This window comes from Garra rufa, chromosome 19 (genome assembly GCF_049309525.1).
Source record: "Garra rufa chromosome 19, GarRuf1.0, whole genome shotgun sequence".
Classification (NCBI taxonomy): Eukaryota; Metazoa; Chordata; class Actinopteri; order Cypriniformes; family Cyprinidae; genus Garra; species Garra rufa.
The window spans coordinates 20,666,760-20,692,285 of record NC_133379.1 but is presented as its reverse complement, the minus strand read 5'-3'; the positions used below and the strand labels follow the sequence as shown (position 1 = coordinate 20,692,285).

Here is a 25,526-nt window from a genome sequence, read left to right as displayed (position 1 = left end):
TCCCCGTTAGACGTCTGATACTGAACCAGATTTGCACGTCTACAGACGTACAAAAAAAGTCCCAGTTAGACGTCAGATACTGAACCAGATTTGCACGTCCACAGACCTACAAAAAAAGTCCCAGTTAGACGTCAGCTACTGAACCAGATTTGCACGGCCACAGACATACAAAAAAAGTCCCAGTTAGACGTCAGATACTGAACCAGATTTGCACGTCCACAGACCTACAAAAAAAGTCCCAGTTAGACATCAGATACTGAATCAGATTTGCACGTCCACAGACGTACAAAAAATGTCTCCATTTAGACGTCAGATTTTGAACCAGATTTGCACGTCCACAGACGTACAAAAAATGTCCCCGTTAGACGTCAGATACTGAACCAGATTTGCACGTCTACAGACGTACAAAAAAAGTCCCAGTTAGACGTCAGATACTGAACCAGATTTGCACGTTCACAGACCTACAAAAAAAGTCCCAGTTAGACGTCAGCTACTGAACCAGATTTGCATGTCCACAGACGTACAAAAAAAGTCCCAGTTAGACGTCAGATACTGAACCAGATTTGCACGTCCACAGACCTACAAAAAATGTCTCCATTTAGACGTCAGATTTTGAACCAGATTTGCACGTCTACAGACGTACAAAAAATGTCCCCGTTAGACGTCAGATACTGAATCAGATTTGCACGTCCACAGACGTACAAAAAATGTCCCCGTTAGACGTCAGATACTGAACCAGATTTGCACGTCCACAGACCTACAAAAAAAGTCCCAGTTAGACGTCAGATACTGAACCAGATTTGCACGTCCACAGACCTACAAAAAAAGTCCCAGTTAGACGTCAGATTATGAACCAGATTTGCACGTCTACAGACGTACAAAAAATGTCCCCGTTAAACTTTTAGACACTGAACCAGATTTGCATGTCCAGTAGACTTCTAAAAGTGGTTCTGCACCGACAGACGCTATACAGACATTATTTGAACGTCTCTCTGACGTCACGTGTTTGCTGGGAATGCACTTAGAATTGTCAAAAAAGCCCTAAAGGACCCTCAGACTGTGAGAAACAAGATTCTCTGGTTTGGTGAACCTCAGTCCCTTGAATTCCAAGAATCATGTTTGAAGGAAACCAGGCACTGCTCATTACTTGCAGAGTTCCATCCCAAAAGTGTGCTGTTTAGCAGCCTCATGATGTGTGGCTGTTTTTCAGTGTCAGGGACTGAGGGACTCGTCACAGTAATAGAAAAGCTCAGTGCACCAAAATATAGAGATAGCCTTAATGAAACACACTCCAGAGCATTCAGAACTTCAGACTTCCAACAGGGCAATGACCCTAAGCACACAGCAAGAGTGGCTTATAGACAACTCTGTTAATGTCTTTGAGTGGCCCAGCAAGAGCCTGGGCTTATGGCGTTATTTTAATGACAAATGTCGAGAGCGCATTATTGTAGCGCGAAAGCATATTATCATATGCGAGCACGAATCTCTCTGCTCTCACGCGGATTTCCTTTGGTCTCGCACAAAACCGGACGCGTGCTCACAGATATTCGCAGCTCTCGCTTAGAGAGAGTGCACGCACTTAAAACGTGTCTGTCCCCTTGAGCAAAGTGTGTGTCTGTGCGCGCTCAAACATTGTTCTGCACACTGGCAAATCTCTCTGTGCTCATGCAGTATATATATATGAAGTATTTTCCGTCCTGGATTAAACATTGTCAAAATCTATTAACCAATCAGATTTCCTCTGATGAAAGTGCTACGTGAAATATTATGTATAAATACTAATGTATTTCTCATAACATATACGTGAATTATGTTATTAGAAATGCATTTGCAGACAATGCAATTATCTGTAACTGTCATATAAATGTAACTCACTGTTTTAGAGGAGAGTGCAATTGAATTTTTTGGTAATATGAAGTGTTTTCGTTAAAAAAATAAATAAAAAAATTCAGAAATAAAAGCAAACACTAAAAAAAAAAAAAAAAAAATCTAAATAAATGTCCAAACAGCAGCGATACTAGCAGAGCATTTGTTATATCTTGTAACAGTTAGTAATTTAATGTTAATTTGATATGAATTGTTACTTTTAAACATTTATTGCAATGAAAATTCAGTTGAAGTATCTGAATTAATGACACAACACTAACCTTTTATATGAAGTCTTTGCTTGACTATACAACTGGACAGAGGTTAATGATATGTACAAATCATCCAAGCAGCCAATTCCTAGCATAGGCCTATAGGCTACATTTGATTAACACTGCTAAATATGATTAAACTGAAAAAATTAAAAATAAAGATCCATCTTTGATTATCAAAATAATTCCAGGTGCAGTTCACTCTCAGCCAATTAGATTTAGAGTGTAGGCTCTAATTTCAGTTTCATTGGTCAGTCATGGAAGTCTGATTAGTTAAATCTTTATTTATAGCACCTTTTAAAACAGTGTTTAGAAAGTACATTACAGAGAGATGCATGTATGCATTCACAGAAAATACAACAATAAAATAGGAAATACAACAATAAATACAACTATAAAGTCAAGGAAAGGCTCCAGTAAACAGTTTTGTTTTGAGATACTTTTTAATGCATAATGATACATTTTTGACAATGTTTAATCCAGGAGCGACAATCCTTCATATATATAGCGCATGAGCACAGAGAGATTTGCGAGTATAAAAAATAAAAAATTGCGAAAATAAAAAATTGTTCTCCTCTCTTCTTGATCCTCCCTTTCTAGCCTGTTCTCCTCTCTTTCTTGATCTTCCCCTTCTAGCCTGCACTCTTCTAACAACGCCTGATATATGGTATTTTTGAGCACTTCCTATGTTGATCTGCCTCCTTAGGATGAATCACTTGTTGTATTCCCAATTGTAAGTCGCTTTGGATAAAAGCGTCGGCTAAATGAATAAATGTAAATGTAATGTACATGAATAATTTCACAAGGCACCGTATCAACCAATAAACATTTACATCGCCATATATGGTAATCTATGCTATTAGAAGTTGTCTACTACTTTTTTTCTCTTTTCAAAAAAATAGTTCTAAACCTTATGGAAATGTGGTATGTTTTACTAGCGTCAGCAAACCGAGCTGAATATATCTTTTGAGGTAAGACACAAACCACTAAAGTAACCAACGTTGCTTGCTTACACATCAGCACTACCAGCATGAACACTATCAGCATGAACACAGGACAGGAAAGAGAGAAACATGATAATGTCAAATAGTTCATCATACCTCATATACACCAAATGTAGCATTTTTAAAAACTTTCAAGATTTAAACATTAGTACTTTGAGTGATGATAACAGTACACATACCGTCAGATGTGTTTGACTGTTTGACCCTGAACCCTGCTGAAAAAAACAGCTAAAACCAGCCTAGGCTGGTTGGCTGGTTTTAGCTGGTCATAGCTGGGAGGCAGGCTGGTTTTAGAGGGGTTTTGGCCATTTTTCCAGCCTGGCCAGGCTGGTCTTAGCTGGTCAGGCTGGGAAACCACCAGCTAAAACCAGCCTGACCAGCCTGGGAGACCAGCTTAAACCAGCTACTTCCAGCTTAAACCAGCTAAGACCAGCCAACCAGCCTAAGCTGGTTTTAGCTGTTTTTTTCAGCAGGGAAGGTGGATATACAGAACCAATATTCATTTTGCAAACTACATAGTGTTAAAACAAATGGCATACATTTTGGTTTGAGGTGCTACTGTATAAAAATGCTTACTTATGCTTATCCCTTTTCACAGTTCTGCTTTTAAAATCTGGTCTCTTTCATTTGTATGTTAACTGCCTCAACATACATTTTTGCTTCATATTGTATGTAATATTTTAAAAGATGCCTACACCATTTGCAGTATTTATTTTTAAATATAGCTGCAAGCAGCGATTACTGCGGTTCAAGCACTTTAAGGCATTACATATGAACCTCTGTTAACCTTGTCTAATAGGCCCTCAAACTTCATCGGCCAATGGCAGCCGTGTTTCTTAAGATATGCAAATGTCCTTATAGACAAGACTGTGCGATCCAGTTTCCATGTGGATAAAACAATCAGTTGCGTAGTTATAACCGTTTTTACGTTTCTCTTATAGCGCTACAAAGTGGCCAATCTCTGCAACATTTTTCATGTCACCTCAGATTGAGTTCTTACATAATTGTTCTGAGTTTGGCGAATATATTTCATTCCGTTTAAAAGTTTTAGTCATTTAAGTAAAATCTGCCCTGCCCCTTTCGAACATTTTGGTGCCTTTTAGGTAGAGTCTGAACTTTTTTTTGATAATAATTTATATTCACTCTCTGGAGAATTTTCCTGTTTGGTTCTGTTTGGGCGAAAAACGTAGGACTAGTTAGCAAAAGTCAGAAATTTCAGCAGGCGATCGAATTCGAGGCATCCTTTTTGTCCAGCCTGAGCCAGGGACTCCAACAATTTGAGAGACACTTGAGCCTGCAACGAAATGGTTTAGGACAGTGGTTCTCAACTCCAGTCTTTGGGGCCCACTGCTCTGCACATTTTGTATGTTTCTGAATCTGACACACTCAGTTCAGTTCATGGATCTTTCTCCTAATGTGCTGATAATCTGAGGGAGACATACAAAATGTGCAGAATTCAAAAATGTGCAAAATGTCCCAGCCAGGCTGGGAGACCAGCTAAAACCAGCTACTTTCATCTTAGCTAAGGCCAGCCAACAAGCTTAGTACTTAGCACCTACGTTAAAATACTGTGTAAAATAATAAAATTACGGTGCTCTTTTCATTTTGTGGACAAACCTGCTGGTCATAGCCAGCAGCAGGCTGGTGTTAGAGGGATTTTAGCCACTTCTTTAGCTGGTCAGGCTGAGAGGCCGGCTGGAAAAACTAGTTAAAACCAGCTTGACCAGCCTAGCTAGGCTAGGAGACCAGCTTAGTTTAGCCAACCAGCTTAGACTGGTTTTAGCTGGTTTGTTTTTCAATTTGGTATTTTAACTTAGGCACTGCAAGCCATGCTTGTTTTTTCCTTGTTAGCGTTTTCCTGCTGAAAAAAAAAAACTACTAAAACCAGTCCAAGCTGGTTGATTGGTCTTAGCTGGTTTAAGCTGGAAGTAGCTAGATTTTAGCTGGTCTCCCAGCCTGACAAGCTGAGGAAGTGGCCAAAACCCCTCTAAAATCAGCCTGCTCATCAGTTATGACCAGCTTAAACAAGTAAACCAGCTTAGGCTGGTTTTAGCTGTTTTTTTTTTTGGCAGAGACTGTGTGAAATAATAAAATGATGTATGTTCTTATCATTTCATGGACAAACCTGCTAAGACCTGCTAAAACAACAGGCTGGTCATCCAGCCTGGTTGTAGCTGGTCAGCAGGCTGGGTTTAGATGAGTTTTGTCACTTCTTTAGCTAGTCAGGCTGGTCTTAGCTGGTTAAGCTGGGAGACCAGCAGGCCAACCAGCTAAAACCAGCTTGGCCAGGCTGGGATTCCAGCTTGAACAGCTTAGCCAGGCTGGAAGACCAGCTAAAATCATCTACTACCATCTTAAACTAGCTAAGACCAGCCATCAAGCTTAGGCTATTTTTAGATTTTTTTTTTCAGCAGGGAAATTCTTCTTCTGGTCTCCCAGTCTGACCAGCTAAGAACAGCCTGACCAGCTAATGAAGTGGCCAAAACCCTAAAACCCTTTTTGTAAAACACTTCTTTAGTTGGCCAGGCTGGTCTTAGCTGGTCAAAACCTAAAAAAGTCTGCTACTTCCATTTTAAACCAGCTAAGACCAGCCAACAAGCTTAGGCTGGTTTTAGCCGTTTTTTTGTCAGTAGGGAATCCCCCGAACTTTGCCTCGATCTGGAGCTATATGTTGGATATGTGCGCTTGCTTGTTTTCAAAGTCAGATCGGAAAATACGTTGACTAGAAACACCAGAGACTGAAATTGTAAAGCATCATTCCAGTCAGGTGAGACTTCCGCATTCAGGAAAAAGGTGTATAAAACATTCTAACATTTTTATAAGCATGTGACGCCTTGTGTTCGAAAATGTAAAACTGTGTGGTGCAGGGGCCCTGCAGAGTTGAGTTCCAACCCTGCTCCAACACACAAACCATGTTATTTTCAAAAAAGCCTGAAAGACTTGATTAGCTGGATCAGGTGTGTTTAATTATGGTTGATACTAAACTCTAGGAACTAAGATTGACACCCGTGGTGTGGTGTGGCGTAATCTAAGTTCTAGCTTGGAGACGCAAAGAGATAATAGACATACAAAATTAATATACTGAAAAGATTTTCTTTTTACAAACACGTACTTGTCTAGACGTTCAAAAATGTTTTGAAACCAAACACTCCTAGCTTCCGATGCAGGTCCATTTAAACAAAAACTAGTTTAGCAGCTTTGGCTAAACATTCGCCATGACCAGCAGTTAGGAGGAAACAAGTCTAGCTGGAAAGTCCTTAAAACTAAATTTCCCTCCCCCATTTTTTGTATACAGCCATACCTACAAATGAGTGTTACATCTAACAATCCACAGACATAGCTAACAGCTGTTGGGGACAGCATCGTCTTCCTGTATTCATTCCTCCAAAGCAACAAGCTAAGAAACATGCCGTCTACGGGATGTCAAATCTTGGGCATCTGCCTGGCTGGAATCGGCTTCTTAGGGAGCATCGTCGTCTGTGGCTTGCCCAACTGGAAGGTGTCGGCATTCATTGGAGCCAACATTGTAACCTCGCAGATCATTTGGGAAGGTTTATGGATGAACTGTGTGGTTCAGAGCACAGGACAGATGCAGTGTAAAGTCTACGACTCTCTGCTGGCTCTTCCTCAAGATCTGCAGGGCGCCAGAGCCTTGGTGATCGTCGCCATCATCGCTGGAGTATTTGGACTCATTCTGAGCATTGTAGGAGGAAAGTGCACCAACTTTGTGGAAGATGAAGCCTCTAAAGCAAAGGTCGCCATCGCTAGTGGTGTCATCTTCATCATTGCTGGACTTCTCGTCCTTGTTCCCGTCTGCTGGACTGCGAATACCATAATCAGGGACTTCTACAACCCTTTGTTGGTGGACGGCCAAAGGAGGGAGCTTGGGGAATCGCTTTACGTTGGCTGGGCTTCTGCAGGTTTGCTTCTTCTGGGTGGAGGTCTTCTCTGCAGCTCGTGCCCACCGCGTGAGGATAATCGCCCTAATGTCATGTATTCAAAAGCCAAGTCTGTGGACAGCAGCAAAGCTTACGTATAAAAAGAAGGAATGATTAAATAACAGATAGAAGATGAAGAACTGATTTACACACCAGTAGAAAATTAAGATAAAAAACATTTCTTCAAATGAGTATTGCCACAAAATAGAAATTCATTATACATGTTTAAAACATTTTCATGGTGTATTAATTGAAGAAACATGCAAAGCAAAGTATGTGTTTTGAAAGGGCTGCTGAAATGTTCATAATTAGAGGATATTTTGTCACTTCCATCACTGTTGTGTCCTTGAGAATCTCATACCCCCAGGAGATTTGTCTCAGAACAAAAGATAATGTTGAATTTGACACTTGTTGAATTTATCTTTCACTCACTGAAATTGCTTACATAATATAAACCACTGTTCAAAAGTTTGAGGTTGGTAAGTTTTTTTAATGTTTATTTTTTAAAGAATGATCTTATGTTCACAAAGACTGCATTTATTTTAATCAAAATTCTGTGCAACTGTAACACTGTGAATATTGTAATAACTGTTTTCTATTTTAGTAATGTTTTAGCAATGTAGAAAATAAAATTCATGATACTTTGATGAAAAGTCATTTTAAAAGAGATATAAAACACTTTTGTAACATTATAAATGTCTTTGATTTAATGCAGTATTCCTGAATAAAATATTAACATCTTTTAAAAAAAATCTTACTAACCCATTTTTTTTTTCATTTCATTGTTTTATATTTAAAATTTAGGTCAATCATTAATGGCAGACTTTAGTTGCTAGTTTGAAAATTCTTGTCTAGTCGTTAAACTACAATATGTGATTATTTTCATACTTTAATCACTTATTTGCTATTATTCAGATGACATGTAGCAATGTGTACTTAATAAAAAATATTCTTGCACTTAAACATTGTGACTAAGTGTGTATTTTCACATGCTTCAGATACTGCTGCTTTTTTCATCGGGAAGAGACTGACCTTATTTTTATCAGTAGGTATTTTCCACACTATGACTAACTCACAACTAGTGTTTCAACAGTTAGGTGTGATGACAACAAAATGTAAATGTAATGATTTTGGGATTCTCTTCACTGTTTTAAGACCTCTAGGAAAATATTTTAGATGAATGCTCTGTGACTCATCACATCTAGTCATTCGAAACTATAGTAAGCAAACAGGTGAGCCGCAAGGCAAGATATGTGAACATAGTCACAACAATCCTGTTTAGCACTCAAATCATTCATTTAAAACTTTAACCTTTACAATTTATAAACCTACTGTACTTGTTAGTCCTTTAAATTAGTGAGCACAATTATTCTTAAAGGACAGCTCAGCCAAAAATAGTCGTTCCAAACCTGTATGACTCTTTCTTATAACAGATAATGATATTTTGAGAGACCTGAATTAAGTCAAGCTCTTTGGCTACCAACATTCTTCACAAGATTTTCTATTATGTTCTATTATGTCAAACAGGTTTAAAACGACACTAGGGTGAGTAAACGATGATAGAATCTCTTTTTAACATAAAAATGATTATAGCATCAATGAAAATGAATGGGATATAGAGGCTGCCTTGTGGTCAGATCTTCAAACAAATCTCTAAAACCTCCAACAGAAAAACAAAGCGTGAGATCGAAACTGCATCGGGATACCTGAATGCAAGTGACGCACAAAAACCCAAGCTCTTTTCAAAAGTCTAATTCGAATTCCCAACTAAACAGTAGCCCATCTACCTCTTTTTACATGGCCTGCCCATATCGTCCATGGCTAGAAGATGGAATCTTGTTCGACTAGTAGCATGCGGACTAATGGAGGCATGGTCTGTGCAAAAGCACACGCCTCCTTAGTCATACTCTCTCTTTTTAGCATATAAACACCTCATCACTGTCGCCAGAGTGAAAGCTGAGCTGCAAGCAGGAATGAGTGAAGAAGGAAGCACCACAAGGCCTTCAAAAAGCCTTTAATCGGTGAGTGTAGCTGTGGACGTGAATATCTGAACCTTAACAAGATGGTTTCTCTAGGCATGCACATGCTTGCGAGCGCCTTGGCGCTACTGGGATGGGTGGGAGCACTCCTATCCTGCATCATGCCAATGTGGCGTGTGACAGCCTTCATTGGAACCACCATTGTAACTTCGGAGATCATGTGGGAGGGCATTTGGATGAGCTGCGTGATCCAAAGCACGGGGCAAATGCAGTGCAAACCGTACGAGTCCACGCTCGCGCTGGGCAACGATCTGCAGGCCGCTCGGGCCCTCATGGTGATGGCGATCCTTTTAGGAGGCGTAGGCCTTGTTTTAGCCTTCATCGGAGGAAAGTGCACTGTCTTCATGGACCGATCCAAAAGATCCAAAGCTAGAGTCGCCACAGCAGCCGGCGTAACGTTGATTGTCGCCGGAGTCCTCTGCCTGATCCCCACCTCCTGGTCGGCTGGCATCGTGGTGAGAGCATTTTACAACCCGCAGATGGTCGATTCGCAGCGGAGGGAGATTGGCGGTGCCATTTATGTTGGTTGGGGTGCGTCCATCGTTCTCATCTTGGGTGGAGGAATGCTCTGTACCACTATCTGCAAAGACAAATCAGAAGACGACAGCAGTCGTTCGGTGAAGTACCTAATCGTGCGCTCTTCGCAGGCAGGGTCCAGCAGGGCGGGCTCTCAGAGGATGCGGCCCATCTCTGTGAGGTCCATGCAGAGTGGTGCTCCATCCGTGAGGTCCCAATGGAGTCAGAAACCTCCTTTCAATCAGGGCAGACCTCCTTCTGTAGGCTCTTACCAGAGCAGGCCATCAACTACAAAGTCCCAGCTTGCCAAAGCAGAATCGATGCCAGAGTCTGAGCAGGATGAGGGGGCGTTAAACTAAGTCCCAGCTGATTGATGATGGTTTGGATCAGACACTGGATGCTTCTGAACCTAGTGATCCCAAGACATACATTTGATTAAGGAGACACTGAAAATGCAGGATTTGGGTTGACTGAAGGACATGCACTTGGGCAGATATATATATATATATATCTGCCTTAGCACTGTGATAAAAGAAGGAATTTGTGTTAAAATGAAGAATATGTTAGTGGCTGAACCTTACTGTTACGTAAAACTCATTGTTTGTTTCGTTTAGTTTGACTTTTTTTTAGAGAATTAGAGGCACTTTAGGAAGTGCAGCTGATCAAAATGAAGATTTGCACTGTACACTCATTTTGATATCTTCCATTCATTTTATGTCTTAAATGTGTGAATATTCATGATTGTATGTGGTAAAAAAGTACTTAGCACAGTTTGTTTTCTTTTGCAGCTGACGCCTCTTCAACAAACATATGGAAATTTGTCAGTTTCATTCAAATATTAGGTTGTTTTCCCTTCTAGGAGACTAGAATGAACATTTTACTAGTTGAAACACTCATATAAAAGCACTGCTATGATCTTGGCCACACAGGTGGTCTTTTAGAGATGGACAATGGTTCGGTTCAAATGTTACAGGGGAGGGAAAAGAACACTCTCTTCATTGTTAGCCTTTCATGTATGTCAGCTCAAGCGCTGAATGAAACAGCCGATCCAGGCCAAACCGGTTTAACAGAAAGTATCACCTCATGAAAGCGCTTTGCATTTTGTCGGGGGAAAGAGGGTTTAAACACTTAAAGAGTTCAACAGAATGTGTTGTAGTGAAGCTTAAGCTGTAGAAATAAAACTAAAACTATTTTGCTTATAAGCTGTTACAAGTTAAGAATTATAAAGTCAACACTTCCTGAATGTCTTTGCATATGCTCTTGAAATATCTGTTTAGTCGGATCACTGTGAATCCACCAGTTCTGAATGTTTAAGGAAATTCAAACTAATAAAATGTGTACACTGTGTTATTTTGGAATGTGTTAAAATCTCTCTTAGACTTAAAATATTGTCTCATTGACATAAGTTCAAATGTATTCTGTTAGGTATTGATGTTTATTTAAGCAAATATCAAAACACTAATAAAAATCATGACACTGGATTTCAACAACAGCCTTTTAAACCGGAAATTTCCTGGTAAAATATTCTTATTCAAAATACGCACTCTCTGTGTGCTTTATTTTTGTCACATGACACTGGTGGAAATTCAGTTTCAAATGTTTAGCGGTCGGAGTATCGAGGAGTGGCAAACCGAAAGGTTAGATGTAACTGGGGAATGGCAGATCTGTAACCACACACCTTAGATATTTTCTTACAAAATCCTTTAGGTTTGTGGACTTTATCTGCACAAAAACCTTAAAGCTTTTAAACCACTGAACTGTGTACCAGTGCCAGGTGAAATAATGTGGTGCCAAAACAAACAGAGAGATCATGTTTTCAACTTTTCTCTTGTCAGAAGCTTCTCTAGGGACTAAAAGTGTTTTCAAAACAAGCAATACTATCATTTCTGAAAAAATACCACCACCTGCTGGTTGAATAAGATTAGCTGCATGGATTATTGAGAATATTTGGTCACTGGGTTGCTCTTGTGCAGTCCTAAAATCATTTTCTTTCACTTTTCTGATACAAATAAATGGCGCCTGGAATGTACCCGCTGTCCTGTTCTGAAACAGCCTTCTCCCACTCCTCCACCTCAACTACAGTCACACGGCTCCATTTCTGCTCTTCTTCGAGTGCTCTGATCATTTGCTCCAGCTCAGCCTTGTACTCCCGGTTATCAGCGTTCCCTCTTGTAGTCATGCACACATAGCCGCCTGTTACAGAGAATGATGAAGTTTAGAAAGAATCTTGACATACAGTTGAAGCCAAAAGTTTACACACTCCTTGCAGAATCTGCAAAATGTTGCAAAATGGTGGTGGAACACTTTTTTAAATTTGAATATCAGGGTAAATTTAACTTATTTGCCTTCTGGAAAACATGTAAGTATCTTCTGTAGCTTCTGAAGGGCACCACAAAGTGAAAAAAATATGATATTTAGGCGAAATAAGAAAAATTGACACATTTTCATTCTGTCCAAAAGTTTTCACCCTCGGCTCTTAATGCACTGTGTTTCCTTCTGAAGCATCAGTGAGCGTTTGAACCTTCTGTAATAGTACCATATGAATCCCTCAGTTGTCCTCAGTGTGAAAGGATGGATCTCAGAATCATACAGTCATTGTTGGAAAGGGTTCAAATACACAAAAATGCTGAAAAGCCAAAGAATTTGTGAAATCTAAAGAATTTTTCTGAAGAACAGCGGGAAGTTTAACTGTTCAGGACAAACAAGAAACTCAAACAAAGCTGTGGATCATTCAGGTTACAACACAGCATTAGGAATCAAGTGTATGTAAACTAATTTCAGACGGGCTTCTGAATCAGCATAATCATTTAATGTTGTAAAAAGGCAGAGCTTTGGTGATAACTAAGGGAATATTTATTTAACACTACTAATTTGTGACATTATCATTGGATGTGGATGTTCCTTCTTGTCTTCCTATCTCTTATCTCTTTTTTATCTTTCTGATGCAGCCGTGAAATAACATGTTACCTGGTTTTGTAACATCCCAGAGCTCTCTGATGACTGTCAAAGGTACCTGTCCAACGCTCAGAGCTCCAACGATTATAACAATATCATATGTTTCTGAAACGAAGAAAAAAAAGGCATGTTTTACGATTCAGGTTATTATTTATAACACCTAAATCATGGGTGAATCAAAATGTGGATTCTTTATGTGCAGAATGTCCTATAGACTGAACCTGCAAATTCTTTTCTACAAAAGTATGGTTTTACTAACCCAAAAAGATAAGTGGTTATCTTTATTACAACAGTCATGTATTGCAACATGACATCCAAACAGGCATCTCTGATAAGAAAATGCAGATTACATTTTGAAAGCAAAAGTCCACAGCATGGTTACCAGCTTCAACAGGAATTTCATCTTGACCGAAGAGGCATTGCGTAAGCTGCTGATAAAGTCCAGTTTTCTTTGCCAAGTCCAGCATCTTCAAGCTTCCATCTATTCCAACAAAGTGATGAAATCCCATTTTCTTCAGCTTTCCTCAAACAAATGGGATTGATAAATAAATCACATCACTCTTTGCTTTAGCAGGTGTATCACGTTCTCTTGTGCCCACTAGAATTCCAATAAGGCAATGCTTACATGTGCAGAGACCAGGCCTGTTCCACAGGCCACATCCAGGACAGCGGCCTTCTTTCTGTCACCTCTGAAAAATGAACTCACACACTCAGCTGCTAACAAGGGGGCACGGTAATCCAGCAGTGCTACATCCTGAGAAAGCAAATTACAGAAATCGTTTTACTGAAAAGGTGCTGGGAAAAGTACTGGTGGCTAAAGTTTACCTCCTCATAGTTCTCAGCCCAGGTATCATAGAAGCCGACCTTATCCTGGGCCCCTGTGTTTTTATGAGCAGACAGGATCACGTTTCTCACATCAGAAAAGGTCCGACTGCTGTTTGCCATTCCTTTAGAAAAAAAATACACAGATTCTGAATATTTTTATGACCTCTTTACAAGACCATACAGTCCCTTGTTTGAAATCCGCTGTTCTTCAGAAATATCCTTCAGGTCCCACAAGTTCTTCGGCTTTTCAGCATTTTTGTGTATTTAAACCCTTTCCAACAATGACTGCATGAATTTGAGATCCATCTTTTCACACTGAGGACGACTGAGAGACTCATATGCAACTATTACAGAGGTTTCAAATGCCCAGTGATGCTCCAGAAGGGAAGAAAAATAATGCATTAAGAGCCAAGGGTGTAAACTTTTGAACACAATGAAGATGTGTACATTTTTCTTATTTTGCTTAAATATCATATATGTTTTATGTAGTGCTGCCCTTCAGAAGCTACACAAATACTTGCTTGTTTCCCAGAAGACAAAATAAGTTACATTTCCGCTATCTTCCAATTCAAAAAGTGTTCACCCCTGGCTCTTAATGCATTGTGCTTCCTTCTGGAGCATCAGTGAGTGTTTGAAACTTCTGTAATAGTCCCTCAGTTGTCCTCAATGTGAAAATATGGATCTCAAAATCATATGGTCATTGCTGGAAAAGGCTCAAATACAGAAAAACACAAAAATGAAGATTCTGCTAATCTGTAAACTTTTGACTTCAACTGTACCTCTACATGCAAATATATGAACCTTATGTCACATATGTACATAAAACGTCCAATAAACATGACACATTAAACCAACTTAATAAACTACATTTAAAATATAATAACAGTTTACTTAAACATCAGTACCTCATTCAAGTGTTTAACTGAGAGCACATAAATCAGTGTAGTATTAAATTGTTATTCTTCGTCCTCTCAGTAGAGGGCGGCAAAGAAAATCAACAACAAAGTATTCCAAACTCCCTGTCCAACATTCAACTCAGGATAACATCAGATTTATATTCCACAACCGCCCAACTTATGGTTTAATAAGAAAAATGGACGCGTTTGAAGAGTTTTAAATCCTTTTCGACTTCTTTAAAGTGATTTCCATGTAGGGGAACACACCGAATCCGGTTTGCATTGTTGTGGTTTAGCGGAGAGACTGGAAACTCCTCGCCGTGGATCGGGCCTGTTTCAGCACATAACCTATTCAAGGTAACTGATTGATATTTAGCTGGTTTCATTGCTAAATCTTTCACAAAATATTCGAAGATATTTTCTTTACTGTTTAATGTGACATTTCGCTGCTAAAAACGGAGAAAATACACTAGCGTAGTGGTTTATGTTAGGTTTTAAGAGAGAAATCCAAGCTTTGTTAAGTCGTATACTTCTTGCTCGATTGTTATAAAATGGCAGACTGTGTCTAACTTAAAAAGGGGTGAAAACTGATAATGTTTTCTGTGAAAAATGTACAGTATTGAATGTAAATAATCATTAGCGTGTATGCTACTTACCTGTGTTCGTCTGACTCCATGCATCTGCCATGTGAAATGTGAAAGTAGCATGTGTAGATACACTTATGATAATGCATAGTGGGTTAAGTATTTAATTATTATTTGACATACTTAAATATATTTAGATATTTTATAAACACTTTTATAACTTAATAATTGCTCTCTCTTTATTTTTATTTTTATGCTAAGACATTTGTCTGTATATTTTCACCATCTGTTGTTTTAAAGTCTGCTTTATGAATACGTTTTAACTTGCTAAATGTGTAAAATGTACTTGACTTTCACACTAATTCTGTTTTCAGGTGCTTAAAAAGTCACAATGTCAATTTTGGGTCTGAAAAAGAAGCTACCAAAGACTTTTAAAGTCAAAGTCAGCACCATGGATGCTGAAATGGAATTTAGTTGTGAGGTAAACATGTATGAACATACAAAACTGTGTTTTTTGGTTTCTGTGGCCTGTGCTATCATGTTTTTTAATGTTTATATCTTTTAGGTCAAGTGGAAAGGGAAAGATTTGTTTGACCTGGTGTGCCGGACTATTGGTTTGAGGGAAACGTGGTTCTTTGGTCTTCGATACACAGTGAAAGACACTTATGCCTGGCTAAAGCCTGATAAACGGGTGAGATTTGATGGTGGTACAATGTGAACAGGTACTCAGAGTAATATAAAGTAATACAGACGTACTTAGACAAGTTTGTTCACAAATCCATCTAGGTTTTGGATCAAGAAGTTCCAAAGGACTCTCCGATAACATTTCATTTTCTTGCCAAATTCTTCCCTGAGAAAGTTGAAGACGAGTTGGTTCAGGAAATTACTCAGCACCTCTTCTTCTTACAAGTATGTGGGAGTTGTTCTTGTGAATCTGGCATGATTTCTGCCCATGGTGGTCTTTTCCGCTCTGCAGAAATGCTTTTTTTGGATTTTGCAATGTTTTATCTTGTTTTCTTTGAGCAAAGGTCTTCTAGAGTTGAAAAGAAGACTCTTTCTGTTTCTTTACCAAGGTCAAAAAGCAGATACTAGATGAGGAGATATTTTGCTCTCCAGAAGCCTCTGTTCTTTTGGCGTCGTATGCTGTTCAAGCCAAGGTAGGGCTCCATATCAGTGTTAATCGATGGATGCATCTAATTATATAGTGTCTGTAAAATATTTCCCATTTGTCTTCTTTTCTGCAGTATGGGGATTATGATCCAAACTTTCACAAGCCAGGCTTCTTAGCTCAAGATGAACTCTTGCCCAAAAGAGTGAGTAATGGCTGTATCGGTTGAGAATGGGTTCATTTATCAATCTCCAGAATTTGCATTCATTAACATGAATTGGGTGTTTGATTTCTGTGCTTTATTGTCCAGGTGCTGATGCAGTATCAAATGACACCAGACATGTGGGAAGAGAAGATAACAGCTTGGTATGCCGAACACAGGAGCATCACAAGGTAAGACATATGCATGTGCATATCCTTTTGCATCAATATAAATCACCTGGACACTTAAGACACATTATGTTTGTTTTGTGTTTATAGGGATGAGGCTGAAATGGAGTATTTAAAAATAGCACAGGACCTAGAGATGTATGGAGTTAGTTACTTTTCTATTACAGTAAGTCTCTATTTTTATTTATTAAATTAGAAAAATGCTAAATAAGACTTTTGGATCCCACTGTGTTTATTGCTTTTCAAAACTGAGATCACTTGGAAGGATCTCCTTCCATTTCTGTTGGTATATCTTTATGTACACTACCATTCAAAAGTTTTTGAACAGTAAGCTTTTTGTTTTTAATTTTTTCTTAATGTCTTCTGTTCACCAAGCCTGCATTTATTTGATCCAAAGTACAGCAATAACAGTAAAATTTGGAAATATTTTAACCTTTAATAATATATATATATATATATATATATATATATATATATATATATATATATATATATTTAAAAATTTAATTTATTCTTGTGATTTTAAAGCTAAATTTTTAGCATCATTACTTCAGTCACATGATCCTTCAGAAATCATTCTAATATTCTGATTTGCTGCTTAAAAAAACATTTATTATAATTATGTTGAAAAAAAAAAGCTGAGTAAAATTGTTTCAGGTTAAAATAACTGTTTTCTATTTAAAATGTAATTTATTCCTGTGATGAAAAGCTTCATTGCTCCAGTCTTCAGTGTCACATGATCCTTCAGAAATCATTCTAATATGCTGATTTACTGTTCAAGAAACATTTTATTAGTCATTATTATTATTATTATTATTATCAATATTTAAAACAGTTGAGTACATTTTTTCAGGATTCTTTGATTAATAGAAAGATCCCAAGATCAGCATTTATCTGAAATTAAAAGCTTTTGTAACATTATACACTATACCGGGGGTCCCCAAACTAAGGCCCCCACATTTGGACCGGCCCTCTGAACAATCCCAGAGACATATTTTGAAAATGAAAAAAATAAATATATGTTTTACTTATATCATATCAGTATTTGATAATAAAGGTTGGCTTTCAAACTGAAATTTCCCTTAGTTATTAACATAGCCTAATTATTTGTTAAATTCACCAACAGAAGGGTACATTCAACATAATGTGTCATCGCAATCGAACAGGAGATGCGTGAGCCAGTTAGAAAATTCAGAGCGATGACAAAGTGACTCAATAGCATTTGAGGTGAAACTAGCACTGCTTGTGGGACAGGTGCAAAAGCAAGACTTCACTCATCTCCCAGTTACCCAAAGTTTTTCAGCTGAGAAACCAGTGGCCCCATTCCCAGTTGAAAAGTCTGTGGAAGCGCTGAAAATGATGAAGGCAGAGTTTGACGTGTGATTAAAAAAATACAGTGGATTCTTGAATCGATTTTGCTTGACAAGCCTCTCAAGGCTGCAGTTCTCTCAGCTGGTTGTGCATCTTTTTCTTCTACTCTTTTTCCTTCCATTCAACTTTCTGTTAACATGCTTGGATACAGCACTCAGCCAGCTTCTTTGGCAATGAATGTTTGTGGCTTACCCTCCATGTGAAGGGTGTCAATGCTTGTCTTCTGGACAACTGTCAGATCAGCAGTCTTCCCCATTATTGTGTAGCCTAGTGAACCAAACTGAGAGACCATTTTGAAGGCTCAGGAAACCTTTGCAGGCATTTTGAGTTGATAATCTGATTGGCATGTCACCATATTCTAATTTGTTGAGATAGTGAATTGGTGTTTTTTTTTGTTAAATGTAAGCCAAATCATCACAATTAACAGAACCAAAGACTTAAACTACTTCAGTCTGTGTGCATTAAATTTATTTAATACACAGGTTTCACAATTTGAGTTGAATAACTGAAATATATGAACTTTCTGATTTATTGAGATGCACCTGTATATCTTTTGAAAAGAAATGATAATTTGTCTGTGCTGAATAACAAAATAAACTATTCTAGCATTAAAAGGTAAAATAAATACAGGTAAAATCATAATAAAATAATAATAATAATACTAGTAGTCAGTCTGGCCCATGGTATTTTTTTTTTTTTTATAAACCGACCCGGCCCCCCATTAAAGAAAAGAAAATTATGTGGCCCTCTCAGAAAAAAGTTTGGGGAAAAAGCTTTTTTTTTTTTTTTTGGAAAGAAATGATAGACATTAATACTTTTATTTAGCAAGGATGCTTTAAATTGGTCAAAAGTGATGATAAAAACATTTATAATTTTAAAAAAGGTTTCTGTTTTAGAAAATGCTTTTCTTCTGAACTTTCTATTCATCAAAGAAACCTGAAACAATTCTACTCAGCTTTTTTCAACATAATAATAATAAAAAAATGTTTTTTGTGCAGCAAATTAGAATGATTTCTGGAGGATCATGTGACTGAAGTAATGATGCTAAAAATGTAGCTTTGAAATCACAAGAATAAATTACATTTTAAATATATTCAAATAGAAATCAGTTATTTTAAAAGTAAAAATGTTTTAAAATTTTACTGTTTTTGCTGTACTTTGGATCAAATAAATGCAGGCTTTGTGAGCAGAAGAGACATCTTTATTAAAAATCTTGGTGTTCACAAACTTTTGACTGGTAGTGCATAATGCATGTAGTTATCACCAAATTATAGATGCTCTCTATTAAATCTCAACAGCAAAATAAGAGGGACACAGAGTTGCTACTTGGAGTCGATGCTCAGGGTCTTCACATCTACAGCCCCAACAACAAACTCAGCCCCAACAAATCCTTCCCCTGGAGTGGAATTCGAAACATCTCGTACAGCGAGAAAGAGGTTGGGAGAAGAGAAATTCCTGACCAAAATATAAACGATAATACAAAATTGCTCAAACATACCATATGTGTCTCTTCTCAGTTTACCATCAAACCATTGGACAAGAAAAAGGAAGTTTTTAAATTCTACTCCTCTCAGCTCAGAGTTAACAAACTGGTGAGTTACTTTTACAAGTAGTTTCTGTAATAAAGCATTTCAAAATGGTTGCTAATGTTATTTGTATAAAATAGATCTTACAGCTGTGTATTGGGAACCACGATCTGTTCATGAGAAGAAGGAAGGTGGATTCCATAGAGGTCCAACAGATGAAGGCGCAGGCTAAAGAAGAGAAGGCCAGGAAAAAGGTCTTCATTTGTTTAATGTTTATTGTCATTGGCCTTGTTTATTTATGATAAAACTTTGTGGTGTTACATTTCTAATCATTTGTTCTCTTCAGCACTCTTGAGTTATTCATTTAATGTTTATTATGCTTATTGAGCATTCTTTAAATGGAATAAATAACACACCTATAAAGATTAAAGGGATAGTTTGCCCTAAAAATAAAAATTCATGTCATTTAATTATTGAGCCTCATGTTGTTTCAAACCCATAAGACCTTCGTTCATCTTCAGAACACAGATTAAGATATTTTTGATGAAATGCGAGAGCTTTCTGACCCTGCATAGACAGCGACACAACTAACATATTCAAGGCCTGGAAAGATAGTAAAGGCATCATTAAAATAGTCCATGTGACGTCAGTGGTTCAACCGTAATGTTATAAAGCTACAAGAAAACTCTATAATGAATTGGCGTACTGATTTGATTTTTTAAAAATGTGTTTAGTTTGTGTCATCTTGTGCACGGTTTCTCCCATTGTCTTATGTGTGTGCGTGTTTGTGTTTAGATTGAGCGTCAGATTCTTGCACGGGAGAAGCAGATGAGAGAGGATGCGGAGCGAGCGAAAGAAGAGATGGAGCGCCGCCTGTTCCAGATTCAGGACGAGGCTCGAATGGCAAATGAAGCTCTGGTGAGGGTTTGGCCAAGCTTGAAATTGAGTGATGCCAAATAGTTTACTTTCTGTTCCCCGCCAGCTTGTAATATATGTCCTCATAGCCCCGGCGGTATAAAAGTATGTGGTCCAGACATAAATTTGAGATGAACTGCAGAGCTATTAAGGTCCAAACCATTGTCCTGGACTCCAATTAGAATTCCATCCATGCTCTGAGGCTCCCTGAGCCTGATCCTGTAAGCCGTTCTTATCTGTCTTCCTTTCTTGCAGCTGCGCTCCGAGGAGACGGCCGACCTTCTGGCAGAGAAAGCCCAGATCGCAGAGGAGGAGGCCAAACTACTGGCCCACAAAGCAGCTGAAGCAGAACAGGAGAGGCAGAGGCTGGAGGTCACAGCCCTTAAAACCAAAGAGGAAAAGAGACTGATGGAGCAGAAGATGAGAGAAGCAGAACAACTGGCCGTTAAGCTTGTCGAGCAGTCAGAGAGGAGGTGGGTCAGTAGGGTTGTCGCTCATTCATACCAGGATTGCTAGGAATGCATTATCGGTCAAAATGGCATTTTAGTTTTTTTTTTGACTGAAAAAGAAAAATGACAGAAAATATATGCCACGCAGTGTTCTGCGCACAGGTTTCACTTTTTCTCTAGCCGTCATCACTGCACGATGTGACACTGCACTCAACATTGAATATGTGTTCTGTTGAGTTGCTTACAGCCCATGTGATCATTTCACTTGTTTAACACTCATGCTCACTGGAAAAGCGAAGTCAAATAATGCGCCAACAGTAAATTTAATTTTATTAAAAATAATATTTATATTTACTATTAATATATTTTCTGTCCAATTTTATTGTTATTTTCTTTGAAAGTGTGGTTATTTATTGCCTTGTATTTTAAATTCGGTATCATTAAATTAAAAAGATTTTAAAGATGATTTTATATCATACACTACCAGTCAAAATATATATTTTTAAATAAGTCTCTTCTGCTCACCAAGCCTGCATTTATTTGATTCAAATTACAGCAAAAAGAGTAAAATTTTGAAATATTTCTACTATTTAAAATAACTGTTTTCTATTTGAATATATTTTAAAATGTAATTTATTCCTGAGATTTCAAAGATACATTTTTAGCATCATTACTCTAGTCACATGATCTTTCAGAAATCATTCTAATATTCTGATTTGCTGCTCAAAAAACCTGTTTTATTATTATTATGTTAAAAAAACAACTGAGTAGAATTTTTTTCCGGTTTCTTTGATGAATAGAAAGTTCAAAAGAACAGCATTTATCTGAAATAGAAATCTTTTGTAACATTATAAATGTCTTTTATTATCACTTTAGATCAATTTTAAAGCATCCTTGATAAATTGAAGAATGAATTTTTTCAGATAAATGTTGCTCTTTGGATCTTTCTATTTATCAAAAAAAAAAAACCTGAAAAAATTTACTTAACTGTTTTAAAAATTGATAATAATGATAATAATAATATTAATAATAAATGTTTCTTGAACAGCAAATCAGCATATTAGAATGATTTCTGAAGGATCATGTGACACTGAAGACTGAAGTAATGATGCTGAAAATTTAGCTTTGATCACAGGAATAAATCATATTTTAAAATATATTCAAATAGAAAACAGTTATTTTAAATAGTAGAAATATTTCAACATTTTCAAAGGTTTTTAATGTACTTTGGATCAAATAAATGCAGGCTTAGCAGAAGGGACTTCTTTAAAAATCATTAAAAAACTTTTGACTGGTAGTGTATAATAAAATAAAAATTATTAAGAAGTATTTTCGGTTTTTCATTTTCACAGAATTTTTATTTTGGTGCATCCCTAATTTATACCAATACATATTCTAGATACAAATTTCACAGAATTTTTTTCATTATTATGCTGATGAACATGCTTCTTAGTTAAAAAAAACTGAATGTTAAAATACACTGGCCAAAAGTTGTAATATTAAGATTTTTTTTTTTTTATGTTTTTGGGAAAAAAATCTCTTGTGCTTTCCAAGTAGGGGTGTCAAAATTAATCGTTTTTACGATGCATCGCGATGCAGACAAGGACGGTTCGGTATCGGTTCAGTAATAGACCATAACCGATAATAACGGACTCAGTCCCGGTGCCAGAACACGCGACCCGGGGCGCTTGTATGATTTTCCGGGAGGGGGGGTTGGGCTAAGGAGGGGAGTACTCTATATGAATAAAATAAGTCTTCAGATTTTAACTGAAAGGTTTATTGCCACTTTCTTTACACACTGGTGCATTTAACGAACTAACAAACATCAGTGTGTATTTAACAAATGTCTTTTTTTTTTTTTAGTAATTCATTTAAAAGACTGAAACATTATTTTTATTTGGTTGAAAAGACTGGCTAAAAGCACTGAGCGCGTCTATCTGGCTCAGCACCGTTTTCTTTTTTTTCTATTTTACGCAAATATAACGTTTTGTTGATATTGTGAGTGCACATAAATAATGTCGTGTTGATTTGAGAAGGCTATATTTATCAAACATGCTCAACTCATTGCCATTGGCTGCTTGGTCGTTAGGTCATTACTTTAAAAAAACAAAAGCTTGAATTTAACAAACATAAAATCTTCCAAACATATTTCTAAATTAACTTAAAAAGGAAACAAAACGAAATCTAGCCACTTTGCCATTAGAATCCAAAACTGAACTATTTTAATGGCTGCAACACGAACTCTGTTCTGATAAGTTGTCGGACAAGGACGGGGCTCTGGTCTGAGAGTCTCGGGCTGGGCTCGTGCAGGACTTTATTCGTTACCTCATTTCAATTAAATCAGATCTGAGTGGTACCTCTCGGTTGAAATCGTATTCGGTTTAGTTTTTCGTGTTTAAAATGACTATAACCAGGGTTTCCGCGGGGTCTTAAAAAGTCTAAAATTTAAAAATCAAAATTTTAGGCCTTAAAAAGTCTTAAATTCGCTGTTCTAGGTCTTAAATAATTTTACACCGGTCTTATTTTTCCGATGTCCATGTAACGCTACCTCTAATGCTCATTTAAATTCTCTTTCTGTTATTTCCGTGGTGTTGTAGTTCTTTATTTCACTATTCCAAATATAATTTGCTGAATTTAAACTACAAATGAGACCAGCATGCAATAGCCAATCAGCTTTCTGTTATTGGCGCGAGTCTCTCTCGGATTGTACCGCAGAAGTCAAATGGATTTAACTTTTTAGCTATGAGGAAGTGCAAGTTTAGCGAAACTGGGCTTGGAAAAACTGAATATAGGGCTTGGCTAAGGCCAGTTGCTAACAACTGTAGATTTTTTTCTCCCTCTGTGGAAGTTTCTGCGTCTTCAGACAGAATCACAGTATTTATATAACATTTATAATATATATATTTATAAATCAATAAATGTATTTAAAACATTAATCTCACTTTTAATTTTGCAGTGTAAATTATGTAATCTCACTGCTAACAGCCATTTAGAATTTATTGATAAATTCATAAAATAAATTTCAAAGGTACGCATACATTTCAAAAGTAAAAAAAAAAAATCGCTTCAGAATTTTTTTTTTTAAATCAGATATTTCTAGTGGTACTTTTATGGGGATATTTTGTGTGGAATAGTATCTGCTGATATGGAAAGTTCACTGTATATCGTAGTAATAAATTTAATTTATGACAGCCATGAAATTTTGTTTACTTTTTACATTAAACATAATGGTGATAATAATTTGGTGCTCAAAACCTTCTTTTTTTTTTTTTTTCAAAAACATTGAAATTAGTTTTGCTGCTTAATATGTTTTTGGAAACCATAATACACTACCGTTCAAACTTTTGAGGCATGTACAAAAAGAAAATGAATACTTGTATGTATTAAATTTATCAAAAGTGACAGTAAAGATGTTTATATCAGATAAATGTTGTTCAGTTAACTTTCTATTCATCAAGGATTCCTAAAAAAGGTATGATGGTTTCCACACAAAAATATTAAGCACTAAAAATTGTTTTCAACATTGATAGTAAAAGCCATTAATAATTGGACATTTTTCAATTAGGTATTTAATAAACAGAAATTAGGAACAGTGAGTGTTTTTTTTTTTCTTTTTAAAATAGTTTTTAATATTAATTTACACTCAGTATTTCTTCATTAAAACGTTTTACACAAAGAAATAAATATTACCTTTGAAAAATGCTGTTATTATACTAAATACTTGACACTCAGTGCTGTGATTGTCCAACCCGAATCAGGTATTACAGACAGACATTTAATTTGAGAAGTTCAATTCTGTCTTGTATTTTGTGGTTTTCAGACTAAAGGAGGCAGACCACCTGAAACAGGATCTGAGCGAGGCTAAAGATGCAGAACGGAGGGCAAAGCAGAAACTCCTGGAAATCACTAAAACAACATATCCCGTAATGTTGCTATGACGTGTAACACAGGTATTCTGCTGTTTATTGTCCTTTATAATTCTTTAAAAACATGTAATTTGTGTCATGCACTCAGTTAATAGCAGCATACTCCAGTCCTCCTCCACCCACTGGGCCAGAGAGTCCAGAAATGACTGTAGACATGGGCAACGCCGTCAGAATGGACTTCAAGGACTCGGATATGAAAAGACTTTCAATGGAGATAGAGAGAGAACGGTACGCACTTGATCGCATTCTGTCTAAACTAAGAACTATTGACAAACAAAGCTGAATATGTGCTGCTGTCTCTTTGTGTCTCAGGCTAGAGTACATGGAGAAGAGCAAACATCTTCAAGACCAGCTGAAGGAGCTCAAATCAGAGATTGAATCCTTGAAGTTGGAAGAGCAGCACCAGGCTGGACACTACAGTCTCAGGGGTTACGCTGAACCTCCTTATGTTCCCCACAGCAATGTAAGAAACACTCAGACATACTAAGGGCCCTATGATTTCCGTTATGTGGAAAACATGGATGCAATCGTGGAATCCAGTCATAAAAATTTAATTTACTGTATAACGTCACAGAATTTGCCAAATTTTGGATGAATAAATCAAAAATAGGTCAGTATAATTAAATCAAAATACGATATGGACTATTGTCTGTGAATATTAAGCTGCAAAAATACTATTTAACTATGATTCCTGCATGTACTGCGTGTGTCTGTGTGAATGAATGGCGCATAAACACAAAAAAACTCTAGAGCTGCTCTGAGAGTCACTTCATGAGCATTTTACCATTTCTTTTTAGAAAAACTATCATCATATCATATACAAAATTTAAAGGTCTTCACAGCAAGACGTCAAAATAAAAGTTTGGTTTAACTGGAAGACATGGTCACAGAAATATATACTACCAGTCAAATGCTTTTGGAAAGTACGATTTTTTTAATGTTTTTT

General features: G+C 37.1%; 4 protein-coding genes across 4 annotated transcripts; 3 read left to right on the top strand and 1 right to left on the bottom strand.

Moving 5' to 3' along the window:
- The first annotated feature begins 6,506 nt into the window (after positions 1–6,506).
- On the top strand, positions 6,507–7,984 carry LOC141292767 (claudin-4-like). The gene has a single exon (XM_073824817.1). The coding sequence runs from the start codon at positions 6,549–6,551 to the stop codon at positions 7,179–7,181; it is 633 nt and encodes a 210-aa protein (XP_073680918.1). The 5' UTR covers positions 6,507–6,548; the 3' UTR covers positions 7,182–7,984.
- A 1,158-nt stretch (positions 7,985–9,142) lies between these two features.
- cldn30 (claudin 30) lies at positions 9,143–9,994 on the top strand. The gene has a single exon (XM_073823978.1). It carries the CDS (start codon positions 9,143–9,145, stop codon positions 9,992–9,994), a length of 852 nt encoding a protein of 283 aa, XP_073680079.1.
- Positions 9,995–11,047: 1,053 nt separating this feature from the next.
- On the bottom strand, positions 11,048–13,535 carry mettl27 (methyltransferase like 27). The gene is made up of 5 exons (XM_073825147.1): positions 13,416–13,535; positions 13,216–13,344; positions 12,973–13,108; positions 12,603–12,695; positions 11,048–11,828 (listed from the first exon to the last, which is right to left on the bottom strand). The coding sequence occupies exons 1-5, from the start codon at positions 13,533–13,535 to the stop codon at positions 11,617–11,619; spliced, it is 690 nt and encodes a 229-aa protein (XP_073681248.1). The 3' UTR covers positions 11,048–11,616.
- Positions 13,536–14,409: 874 nt separating this feature from the next.
- On the top strand, positions 14,410–25,067 carry nf2b (NF2, moesin-ezrin-radixin like (MERLIN) tumor suppressor b). Its single transcript, XM_073823977.1, has 16 exons — positions 14,410–14,668; positions 15,270–15,376; positions 15,461–15,586; positions 15,682–15,804; positions 15,969–16,052; positions 16,140–16,208; positions 16,314–16,396; positions 16,484–16,559; positions 19,063–19,200; positions 19,282–19,356; positions 19,431–19,544; positions 20,086–20,208; positions 20,461–20,678; positions 24,475–24,577; positions 24,669–24,808; positions 24,893–25,067. The coding sequence occupies exons 2-16, from the start codon at positions 15,287–15,289 to the stop codon at positions 25,065–25,067; spliced, it is 1,737 nt and encodes a 578-aa protein (XP_073680078.1). The 5' UTR covers positions 14,410–14,668; positions 15,270–15,286.
- Positions 25,068–25,526: the final 459 nt, after the last annotated feature.

Coding starts and splice junctions, on each gene's coding strand:
- LOC141292767 (XM_073824817.1), top strand. CDS start 6,549: ATGCCGTCTACGGGATGTCAAATCTTGGGCATCTGCCTGGCTGGAATC.
- cldn30 (XM_073823978.1), top strand. CDS start 9,143: ATGGTTTCTCTAGGCATGCACATGCTTGCGAGCGCCTTGGCGCTACTG.
- mettl27 (XM_073825147.1), bottom strand. CDS start 13,535: ATGGCAAACAGCAGTCGGACCTTTTCTGATGTGAGAAACGTGATCCTG. Junction 13,345..13,415: donor GGGCTGAGAACTATGAGGAG/GTAAACTTTAGC, acceptor TTGCTTTCTCAG/GATGTAGCACTGCTGGATTA. Junction 12,696..12,972: donor TGAAATTCCTGTTGAAGCTG/GTAACCATGCTG, acceptor TCTTCGTTTCAG/AAACATATGATATTGTTATA.
- nf2b (XM_073823977.1), top strand. CDS start 15,287: ATGTCAATTTTGGGTCTGAAAAAGAAGCTACCAAAGACTTTTAAAGTC. Junction 16,209..16,313: donor ATGAACTCTTGCCCAAAAGA/GTGAGTAATGGC, acceptor TTTATTGTCCAG/GTGCTGATGCAGTATCAAAT. Junction 19,357..19,430: donor AGCTCAGAGTTAACAAACTG/GTGAGTTACTTT, acceptor TGTATAAAATAG/ATCTTACAGCTGTGTATTGG.